Below are 11,307 nucleotides of genomic sequence, written 5' to 3' on the forward strand. Positions count from 1 at the left end.
CCCGACCTCTGCAAGGACTACAGGGAGACCGGCTTCTGCGGCTTCGGGGACAGCTGCAAGTTCCTCCACGACCGCTCCGACTACAAGCACGGGTGGCAGATCGAACGTGAGCTTGACGAGGGCCGCTACGGGGTGGACCAGGACGGAGACCACGAGGTGGGAAGCGGCGAGGAGGAGACACCACTCAAGTGTTTCATCTGTCGCCGCGCCTTCCAAAACCCGGTCGTCACCAAGTGCAGGCATTATTTCTGCCAGAGCTGTGCGCTGCAGCATTTCCGATCCTCCCCGCGTTGCTATGTCTGTGACAAGCAGACCCACGGCATCTTCAACCCAGCGAAAGAACTGGCTGCTGCGCTGGAGAAGCAGCGGGCCACAGCAGAGGGTGGCGCGGCCGACGTCCCCGAAGGCCCCGATGAAGGTCCAACTCCCACTTCTTAGGCCTCCCGATATTCTCAAATTTAAAAATAAATCATTTGTGGTTCTTTTGGGGAAAAAACAGAGATGGGAAAGCCTTATGTCTGTTTTGTCACTGAGAAGAAAAAAGCTAGTTGAAGATTAAAGGTATAATAGAGTCATTCAGGATATCAGGAGCTGTGGCTCACGCCTATAATCCCAGCTGTTAGGGAGGCTGAGGTGGGAAGACTGCTTGAGCCCAGGAGTTTGAAACCAGCCTAAGCAACATAGCGAGACCTCCTCTCAACAGAAATTAAAAAAAAAAAAAACAATGCCAAGTGTGGTGGGATTACAGGCGTGAGCTGCTGCACCCAGGTCCAAGTCATCAGCCTTTGAAAACATTCCAGATATACACTAAAAAAAATGTGTGTTCCATTTGAAAAACGGAAAAAGGTTCATTAGTGATCACGCGTCTGTAGTCCCAGTTAATTGGGACGGTGAGGCTGGAGGATCACTTGAACCCAGGAGTTGGAGGCTGCAGTGAGCCATCATCATGCCATTGCACTCCAGCCTGTGCGACAGAGTGAGACCCTGACTCAAAAAAATAAAAAAGACAGCAGATGCATAAGCATCCAGATTATACCTTTTGTCTATATCTGAGAGACAGAGAGAGACTAGAGTTCTAGCAGTTACCTTTCTTGGTATGCATGTATCCAAAAGATGTGAAAGCAGGATCTTGAAGAGAGATCGGCCGTCCCATGTTCACTGCAGCATTATTTACAATAGCCAAGAGCTGGAAACAACCTAAGTGTCCATCCACAGATGGGCAGTACATACAATACATACAATACAATGTGGTACATACATACAATAGAATATCATTCAGCCTTTGGAAAAAAAAAAAAAAGGAAATCCTATCACATGCTACAACTTGGATGGCTCTTGATATTATGCAAAGTGAAATAAACCAGTCACAAAAAGACAAATACTGTATGCTCCCACTTATATACAGTCCCTACAGTCACAGAAACAAAGTACAATGGCAGCTGCTAGGGGAAGGGGGGATGGAAAGTTATTGTTTAATGGGTACAGACTTTATGTTTTGCAAGATGAAAAAGTTCTAGCTATCCTGTTACACAACAAAGTGAATATAGTTAACACTACTGAAAAATAGTTAAGGGGTAAATTTCATGTTTTTTACCAGAATTAATTTTTTTTCCAAAACAAAAAAGAAATCTGAGAAAGAATGGTAGAAACAAGACTGGGAGAAAAAGATGAGGTTCAGCAGTTACCAAAGGCAAGCAAAGGACACCAGTTAAGAACAAGGAGTTAAGAACATCCACACTGACACTTGGATGTGATTTGGTTTGACTGATGTTAACATCCCCTCACTACGGCTAGATTCGGTGGCTCAGCCTGTAATCCCAGCACTTTAGGAGGCCGAGGCAAGTGGATTGCCTGAGCCCGCAGGTTCAAGACCAGCCAGAGCAATTTGGTACAATAAATCAAAAATTAGCCAGGTGTGGTAGCATGTGCCTGTAGTTCCAGCTACTCGGAAGGCTGAGGCAGAAGGATCGCCGGAGCGCAGCAGGTCGAGGCTGCGATGGCCGGGAGCGGTCACTGCACTCCAGCCTGGGCAACAGAGTGAGACTCCAACTCAAAAATCCTCTCACTTAAAATGGCAACTTATTCTTCTCCAAGGACAAACATCAATATATCCACAGTGGATTCCTTACAGCTGAGTTCCTTACAAGGAACTAAGTCTTGGATTACTTAAATTTTCATAAGAGCATATCTCATATCTCAACTTTGTCTGTGAACTCCTTAAAGACCAAAACCATGTCCTATCCTTATTCTTGAATGGCCAACACAATAAGAATCCCTATAAAAAGTCATGGGTTAGTGAAAGGTCAATCAAATCAGGCTACCTAGCACCTGCTGCAGAAAGAACTTCAGCAAAACCTTTCACCAGACTTTGACCTTGAACCACATCCATCCCCATGGCTAGGTTCCAGTCAGAGGCAGAGCAGTGGTTGAGGGCAGACCCAAGAGCCCAAGTGAGTTCAAATAATGGGTCTACCAGTTACCAGCTGTGTAACTTTGGGCATGTCCTTTTATCTCCCAATGCCTCAGTTTCTTCACAGGCAATAGTACCCTATCTCGCAGTATTGTTTTGAGGGGAAAACAAATTACCATATGTAAAGTGCTTAGGACAGCACTATGAAAGTGTTGGTTATTATTATTCAAGTAGGGAAAATGGCAACTTAAGAGGTGACAAGGCAGACAGTTCAAGTGCCTTGTAAAAGTGAGCCTTCATTCTGGCATTTCACATCAAGCTTCTCTAAGAATTGTCTTTGCCAGAGGCAACAATACCAAGCTTGTGTACCATAACTTACTGGGCCCTCCCCCTAAATCCCTCCATTCCTGTCAATTCTGTCAAAGGGCTATTTTATTCACTTTTGAGCCTTCCAAAAACATTTGGAGTCTGCACAAAAGAAGAAATATGAAACTTGCAGGCACTCATAAGCAGAAATTCTAAGCTCCTGCTCCAGGGAGCTCCTTGCAATGCTCAGTAGGGTATCTTTATAATACTTCACGCGCGTCTTAGAACCTGATATGTACCTGACTCAGCTACACCCGTGAACTTTAGCAACAAATATTCCAAGTCGCCAACATTTTTCTTAATATATATTTTGTAAAGACGAGGTCTTGCAATGTTGCCTAGGCTGGTCTCAAACTCCTGCACTCCTCCCACCTTGGCCTCCCAAAGTGCTGGGATTACAGACATGGAGCCACTGCGCCTGGCCCCAAGTCATCAACCTTTGAAAACATTCCAAATATACACTAAAAAATATTTGTGTTCCATTTTTAAATAACAGAAAAAGGCTCATTAATGATAATTTGCAAAATTAAGTAGAAAGGCAATCACTGCTAATGCCTGCTAAATTTGGTAATTTGGTTTACCAGTGTACAGTTAGTAAACAAAATCTGTTAACAATTTGGCCAATTTCCTTCCAGTCTTTTCTCTGCATATTTAAATATATGAAGTAAACATTCTGGAGTTGGAAGGAAAGAAGAAAGGACTCCATGGAATGCACACATTGACTGGGCGTCCAGGCCTTCTTGGAACCCCAGGTTGTTGGCTTAAATAGCCATGAGCAGGGATGAGGACAGTCCCCTGTCAGCATCACACCAATTTACATGGCAAACTAGCGGGGAAGTGAGCAGAGCAGCATAGGGACAGCTGACCTTCAATCAGGACTGTGGTTACCAGTGCTTTATCCTGTCTGGGTCAGGGTCCCCCCACATTCCAGTCCAACCCTGATCCCTTGTGTCAAAAGAACAAATCAGCAGGGCCACAGTTAAACAACAGCTAACTCCACCTCCTTTCCATTCACTAAAGGCACATGGAATGGTCAATAAGTCCTTCTGATCAGCATGAGATGTGAGAGAAAAGTCTGGCAAAACCAAACAATGCTTTGATGCTTTCATTAATTTGCAGGGACTTACAGAGACGGCCTTGGCCCCACCGCCCTGTGACTGCAGGATTCTGATTAGGCCTTGTGAAATCCTGAAAATACCTTGCACACGCCTGCATTCCAGGTTCACCCCTTAGGCAGACTTCAGGCTAAGAGGCAAAAACCTAGAGTAAATGAAAATCAAAACCTGAAGGAAACCGTACCCAGGTTGATTGATATCCTGAAATATACAAAATTCCTTCCAAGGAATTTTCATAAGTACCACGTGAAATTTAAGCAAACCGAGGAACAGTTTGCCATTGAGTTTTTATGCATGCCAACTGCCCATAAAAATTCCTCTCCTGTTTTGCAAGGACAGAACTCTCAAGAACAAATGACCTAATTAAACCTGAGGTTTCCTGGCTGAGAGCTATGTAGAAGGCTGAAACGATGCTGAATTTGGAAGGGGCTGTACGCCAAACCAGTGTCGTGTATTAGGTTTTCCTTTTTTTTTTTTATTTTATTTTTTTGATGTGGATATCCAACTCGAGAGCTAAAACACATGAGAGTGACAGACATCCTAAACTGCTTTTATTTATGAAGCAACCAGAATGCGTATTTTCCCACTTATCTACTGCAGTTTTCAAAATGATTATGCGGCACTCCGAATGCATCTTTTTGGCACGCTGTGTCGGTCTGCCTTTGCTATTGGGTTGCTGCCAGCCCAGTACAACAGTGTGGCCCTGCTGCCTCTTGTTCCAGCTTTCAGAAATGTGCTCAATTATCCCATACTCTCCCTGGGCTCAAGACTCCCACCCCAACTGATTTGCACAGATGTTCAAGGAGAAAGAATTTTTTTTTTCTTTAAACGAATGTCAAGGGCCTGGCAAACTACTATACAAAGAAATGCAAAAGTCAGCACTCTGTGAAAAAGCTGGCTATTAGCTCACTTCCTTCTCTCTCTTCTTCCAAAAAAAAAAAAATTCATGGAAGGGATCACATACTTGCCCAAGGACTAAAAGAAACCAGGAAGTGGCCAGGTGAAAGGCTAATGGGTCATTTTTTTCTATACCTTTCTGTTGAACTTTAAGGACCTGTTTTGGTAGGTGTTTTTAAGGGTGCTTTGCTAGGGGCAGCTCTATGATTATCATTCTTCTGGTTCTAACCCCTGGGAAGGTGAAGTCATGAGGAAATTCCAGGGGGGTCACAGAGGCTAGAAGCCTCGCAGGTCACACAGCTGATCGGTGGCACTGTGTGAGACCAGCCCCAGCACCTGTGCCAACCCCCATGACACCCTATTTTCAGAGCTTTGTTGATCCTGCCAGTTTCTCCTGCCTTCCCATCACGCTGTGCACATGGCCACCGATGCCTCCCTAAGCAGCCGAAATTATATCAGTAGTGCCACACCCTGTTATCCTGCTCAGAAAAGTCTCACTCGGGGCTCATCAGAAGGAGAATTCTCAGTTTTTCCCACCCCACCCAACAAACAGCAGAGTAGAAAAGGCACAGCAGGATTTCCACAGCCCTGGAAGATGTCGTCAGTGACATCTTCTCTTTGTTCCATCCAGAAGAGAATTGCTACACTGATGTGAGACTGGCAGACACCCACAGTGAAAACATCTGTAGTCAAGAGACTTAAAAAAAAACAAAACAAAAAAAAACTCTGAGAATGAATTCGATTTTCCGTGTGATCAGGAAAAACATGAGGAAGAAAAATGAACAAGTACGTGTGCAGATACATGCAGGGGCTCATGGCAAACCCCAAAATGTCGTTCACACTAATGCTATTTCAGAGGCCAGTTCACTGAGGGAGGGGGGTATTTAAAGCAAATCATGTAAGTTATTTTAGACTAATCTGACTGAAAACACACCCTTAAAAATGAAAATATTACATAATTTTTTTTTAATAATGTAGGTCTGGTATGACTGCTATTGCTACAGTAAATTTTTAAATCATCTTTTATACCTTGGTAAAAATAAAATGAACTTCCAGTGGAGCATGGTGGGTTAACCACATGCCTGTAGCATGTCTCCCACTAGAAATCCTACTAAAATGACTGCAAGCAACAAACATGCTTTTTTTTTTAAGGTTATATACATATACAGCAGCAGAGACAATGGAAGACGAGACCCTGGGACTACGGAAAGACAGAGCAGTCCCTACTGACAGGGGATCAGAAATGATGCTCAGAAGCTTCCAACAGAATAGCCCAGAGCCCAGGAGGCTCAGGCTAAGGGAAGGAGGAGAGGGCGAGGGGCGAGGGACAGAGGGTGCAAGTCACTGTGCAAAGAAGCTGGACCTTTGCACCCCAGGGCCCTTCCCCACCTTCCCTGAGGACCAGGGAGGTATGAAACTCACAGACACCAGGCACTGTGAGAAAGAGGGTGTGGCTCAGGGCTGAAAATGAGGCAGTGGTGGGAATCAAGAAGCATCTATGACTACACCAGGCCACCCACAGTCCCCTTCCTCCACCCTGTGTCCAGAATACTTGTAGCTTCCCCAGGCTTGCCCCAGGCAGGGATAGTAGAATTAGTCTCAGGAGAATCTCAGCGAACACACAGTCGGACATTTGAGGGCTACTGCTTCATCAGTTTAAAGAAAAGTCAACAATTGACAGCCCCATCCACACACACAACAGTTCCAATCTGATTTTTAGTGCCTTCATACTTGCTCTTAAGAGACAGCCAAGACCAGGCACGGTGGCTCAAGCCTGTCATTCCAGCACTTTGGGAGACTGAGGCGAGAGGATTGCCTGAGCCCGTGGGTTTGAGACCAGCCTGGGCAACACGGTGAGATCTCGTCTCTACAATAAATCAAAAATCAGCCGGGCGTGGTAGCGTGCCTGTGGTTCCGGCTACTTGGAAGGCTGAAGTGGAAGGATCGCCGGAGCCCAGCAGGTCGACACTGGGGTGGCTGTGAGTGTGCGTGCCACTGCACTCCAGCCTGGGTGACGGAGTGAGACTGCAACTCAAAAAAAAAAAAAATAGCCAAGAACCAGTCAACATTTAAGAAAAGCCTGCAAAAATGAAAGTCTGAACCAAAACAAAGAGGAGGAAAAAAGCCTTCTAAAAACACAAGACAGACTAAGAAGAAGAAAATTGTATAAAATCTAGACTATCCCCAGAGAGAATACAAATATCTATTCCAAAGTATAGGAAGAGATGCTATTAAAAAAAAGGTCAATAATTATCAAAAATTAACAATATGGATAACTGAAATTGGTATTTCTATAGTTAGTTGAAAGGTTTATTTGAAGACATCTCATAAAAAGTAAAGCAAAAGATAAATAGATGGAAATTTTAAAAGGTAGGAAAGTAGAGAATCTTCCAAAAGGCCTAATACTCAAATGATAGGAAATGCAGGAAAAAAGAATTGAAAAAAATTATGTTTTTATTTTTATTTTTTGGGTTGGCGTCTCACCCTGTCACCCAGGCTGGAGTGCAGTGGCACACTCACGACCACTGCAGCCTCTACCTGCTGGGCTCCGGCGATCCTTCCGCTCAGCCTTCCAAGTAGCTGGAACTACAGGCGCGCACTACCATGCCCAGCTAATTTTTTGATCTATTGTAGAGATGAGGTCTCACCAAGTTGTCCAGGCTAGTCTCGAACCCCTGAGCTCAGGCAATCCTCTTGCCTCGGCCTCCCAAAGTGCTGAGATTACAGGCTTCAGCCACTGTGCCCAGCCGAAAAAAAATATTTTTTAAACAACTTCAGAAATGTCTCAGACTGATGAACAAGGGTCTCCAAACTAAAAGAAGAAAGTAAATGCCCAACATCGCTAATTTTTAGAGGATCCACACTGAGATATATGACAGAAGTTGTGAAATTTTAAAATATGAGAAATTAAGTAAAGCTTATAAAAAGTTCAGAGAGAAAAAGAAAAAATTAAACCACACGTGTTTGTCAGAAGACAATGGAGCAGCCAGGCGTGGTGGCTCACGCCTGTAATCCCCGCACTTTGGGAGGCTGAGGCAAGAGGAGTGTCTGAGCCCAGGAGTTCAAGACCAGCCTGGGTAACATGGTGAGCCCTCATCTCCACAATAGATCAACAACAACAACAAAAAAAAATTAGGCCTGTGATTCCAGCTACTTGGAAGGCTGAGCTGGAAGGATTACCTGAGCCCAGCAAGTTGAGGCTGTGGTGGCTGTGAGTATGCCATTGCACTCCAGACCCTGACTCAAAAAAATAAATAAATAAAAGACAATGGAGCAATTTTTAATTCTGCATGTAATAAAATTTTTAAAGGTCTTACCAGGTTTGTTTTAATGTGAAAGAATTACTAATCATGCTTCAGTATTGGAAAAGCCTCTTCTCTCAAAGAGTCCATTTTCCCCATGTAACTTTGCTTTCATTATTTGCTTAACAAACTTTTTTCCCCACACATTCTGTTAAAACAGACTTCAGCCTGACAGAGTTCAAACTGCCTTAAACTCTGAATTAGTGGGGTTTAAAAGTCAAGGCGTGTCGGTCCCCAGCACAACAGAGTACTCACAATACCTAATACTTTCATAGTTACAAACCGTCTTAAAATACGGACTTGTTTCATAAAAAATGTTTCACATCCATTAATATCAGCATAATATGTCAAATTGCAGGATGATTTTACATTATTTAAAGGGTAAACTAAAAAAATAGACTCAAACAAAATTAGCATTTTAAAGTAAACCAAGCTTAACTCATCGTATTTTCAAGATGAATGAAACCACTGAAGTGATAATCACATCATTCACTTTGGACCATTCTAACTGACAAACCCCTTGACCTGCAAGACCATGGCTCTATTTCAGAGATCCTCCCCTCTCACACACACTTACACACGAGATGACAGAGGAGAAAGCTGAAGCAGCAGCAATGAGGAACACTGTCTAATCCCTAAAACAATTAAGAATAGGAGCCTGTTTTGTATTAAGCAGAAATCTAAGTTCTCTAAAAGATACCTCCACTGGATTCACAGCACTAGGTAAAAATGCACACAAAGTCAAGGCCACAGATGTGTCGCTTTGTTGTTTAATCAAATACAAATCAAAAGAATTTTAAGCCAAGGGATTCGATTAGGAAGAATCAAAAGACATTTTTTACTTGAGCATAAACCCACCAAGAGCACCCTAGACTCTCTGACTCTTTCAGTCTAGAACTAAATTGCCCCTTTCCACATTCTCAAAACAAGAGTCCCTGAGATGCAGCCTAGTGGGTGTCAGGTAAACAGGGTCCAGATGTTCAGTCCACCTCCATATGGTTCAAACAAATGCCACTTCTTCAAAATGGACCAAGGTAGCCGGCAACTCAACAGACACTAGCGGAGGCAGAATCCCCGCATGCTAGTTCCTGTCCTTCCTCTCCCTCACAACCTTAAATGCTATTAGGTATATTGTTCACTTAATGTGAGGCCATTTACAGGAGTTAGTGCCAGCAGGATTACTCATAAAGGCACGGTCCCACAATCCGTCAATTTACTCCGAATTAAGCTAAAGAAGGATCATCGTGGAGCATTGAGAAAAGGTCATGGTAAGCTTAATTTATAAGCCTCTAATGCATGATATCACACTACCAAAGAAGTATTTTTTTTTTCTCAATCAGTATTTGTTTTTAACATCTTATAGCTCCTGACTTGCAAGGCACCTCAGCCATTCACAGAACACACCTACAGCGTCTCTAACTTAACCAGAGGCTAACCAGCCTGTACTGAGAGAGGCAGAAACAGAATCTCCAAGCAAAAGGATGGATAAAGAAGACAGTGTCTGGAGGCTAGGCTAGGATGGTGAATAGGTTTTTACAGACCATGGGGACCAAACTGCTGGTGAGGTTAGTTCAGGTTTGAGAGATTTAAGGCAATTTTACCCAGAAACCCCAAAAGGGAGCTTTGTTTTCATTCATTCAACAAAGATTTATTTAATGAGCACCTACTCTGGGCCAGGCAGTAGTCACACTAAAGTGAACGAAACAAGCCAGAATGTACAGGTGCATAAGGGAAAGAATGTTTTCCACCCGACACTGGAAAGAGAGACATGGGGCCAATTCTTGCCTGCCTACTGCCTTAGAAATCTGTCCTACACCACCCTGCAACCCCCACGCTTGCAAGCAGGCATGCCCACCGGAGTACCAACCGCCAGAGCATTCATCTGACCGAGGCATTTCCTTTAACAAGCAAGACTTTTCTGGAAACACTCCTGCTACAGTTCTATTTTCTAACTCATGAGGAACTCTTTTAATAGAAAGTAAATCCCAAATCCCCTCCCCCAAATGCCAATGAGAAAAAAGTCAAGTGATAAAAGGGAGGGGAGGTGCGGAGCCTGCGGAGCCCTTATGCCCTTCCAGACAGTCTGGGAAATCTCCACAAGGTAATATTCGAAGGGCAAGGCATCTGGGAACCCCCTCCCCAGGGCTGCATTCCTCTAGGAAAGGTCAACAGGAAAACCTCATGAGGCCTCTGATCTCCATCTTGACTTAAGGATCATTGAAGCAAGATAACAGGAGGGAAAGAGATTCACAAGACATAGGTACAATATATTATCCATTTCAACAAAACGAAAAAATGTAAAAATCAAGCAAAATGTGGCATGGTAGCCGTCAGGGAGGTTGGAGATCAGGAAGTCTGACTTCTGCTCGATTTCGCTCTGACCCTCAAACTGCTCTAAATCATAAAATCTATTTTTAAAAACCTAAGGAAAGGAAGGAAAACGAAATAAGGCAAATACGAAAACAGCAATCAGTGTATGGTGGAAGTGTGGTAATTAACAGGTGAGTCTGTGTGTAGTATGTTAGCTGATCGCTTCACTTTGCAGTGACCCTATTCATCTTTACAATTAAAGAAACAAGAAAAAGATTTTAAAGAAACAAGGTTATTTTCAAACATTTTCTTTAAAAAAAAAAAAAAAGTCTCAGTGGAACACTGTCAATTCCCCTGTGAAATAGTCTGTCCTTAGAGTCTGTCGAGGAGCTGGTCTACCCAAGTATCCCGCGGCAACACAGGGGAAGAGGCGGACAGCCACCACCCAGAACCAGGCCCAGCCGGCCCCACATTATGCCCACAGCACACACCTGCCAGATGGCTGGTCTCTGCACTCAGAGGAGGCTTCACTTCACAGCTCCTTGATGTGACTTCAATTGAAAGACACATCTTCTTCTTCCCTAGTCCCCTCCGCCAAAGCATTATCGCCAAGCTGTGACACACAAGTGCTGTGACTCTCCCAGGCTTTCATCAGACCTGGGCCTTGGTTTCTCAAAGCCAAAAAGTTGCAAGGAACGTCTGGTACCAACAGCTGTGCATCAAACAGACGGGTAGCTTCAAAGGTGAAGAGACGACACATCTTTAAGACCATGACTCATCTCCAAAAATGTCCTGAAGGAAAATAAAATAGCATTGCAGTGCTGGAAATGCTGATCAAACAGTTTGCTGGCTGACTAGATTTTAATCTTTCAGGCTCCAGGACTGCTCTTGCACTAGGGTGAGAAAA

The 11,307-nt window shown here is 43.8% G+C and overlaps 2 protein-coding genes across 2 annotated transcripts in view; one reads left to right on the forward strand and one right to left on the reverse strand.

Moving 5' to 3' along the window:
* Positions 1-438, forward strand: RNF113B (ring finger protein 113B; the record flags this gene model as incomplete). The annotated part of the gene is made up of 1 exon (XM_008073450.1): positions 1-438. A coding segment is annotated over one exon (438 nt), but the record flags the coding sequence as incomplete, so codon positions are not given.
* FARP1 (FERM, ARH/RhoGEF and pleckstrin domain protein 1) overlaps positions 1-10,920 on the reverse strand; it is a 292,674-nt gene extending 281,754 nt beyond the window's left edge. Inside the window, exon 1 of the mRNA XM_008073446.1 lies at positions 10,892-10,920. The gene's annotated coding sequence lies outside the window, so the exon portion shown is untranslated. The remainder of the gene's footprint in view (positions 1-10,891) is intronic.
* Between the last annotated feature and the right edge of the window lie 387 nt (positions 10,921-11,307).

Source organism: Carlito syrichta, unplaced genomic scaffold (assembly GCF_000164805.1).
Source record: "Carlito syrichta isolate Samal-C Ts95f unplaced genomic scaffold, Tarsius_syrichta-2.0.1 Scaffold315847, whole genome shotgun sequence".
In the NCBI taxonomy this organism is placed as follows: Eukaryota; Metazoa; Chordata; class Mammalia; order Primates; family Tarsiidae; genus Carlito; species Carlito syrichta.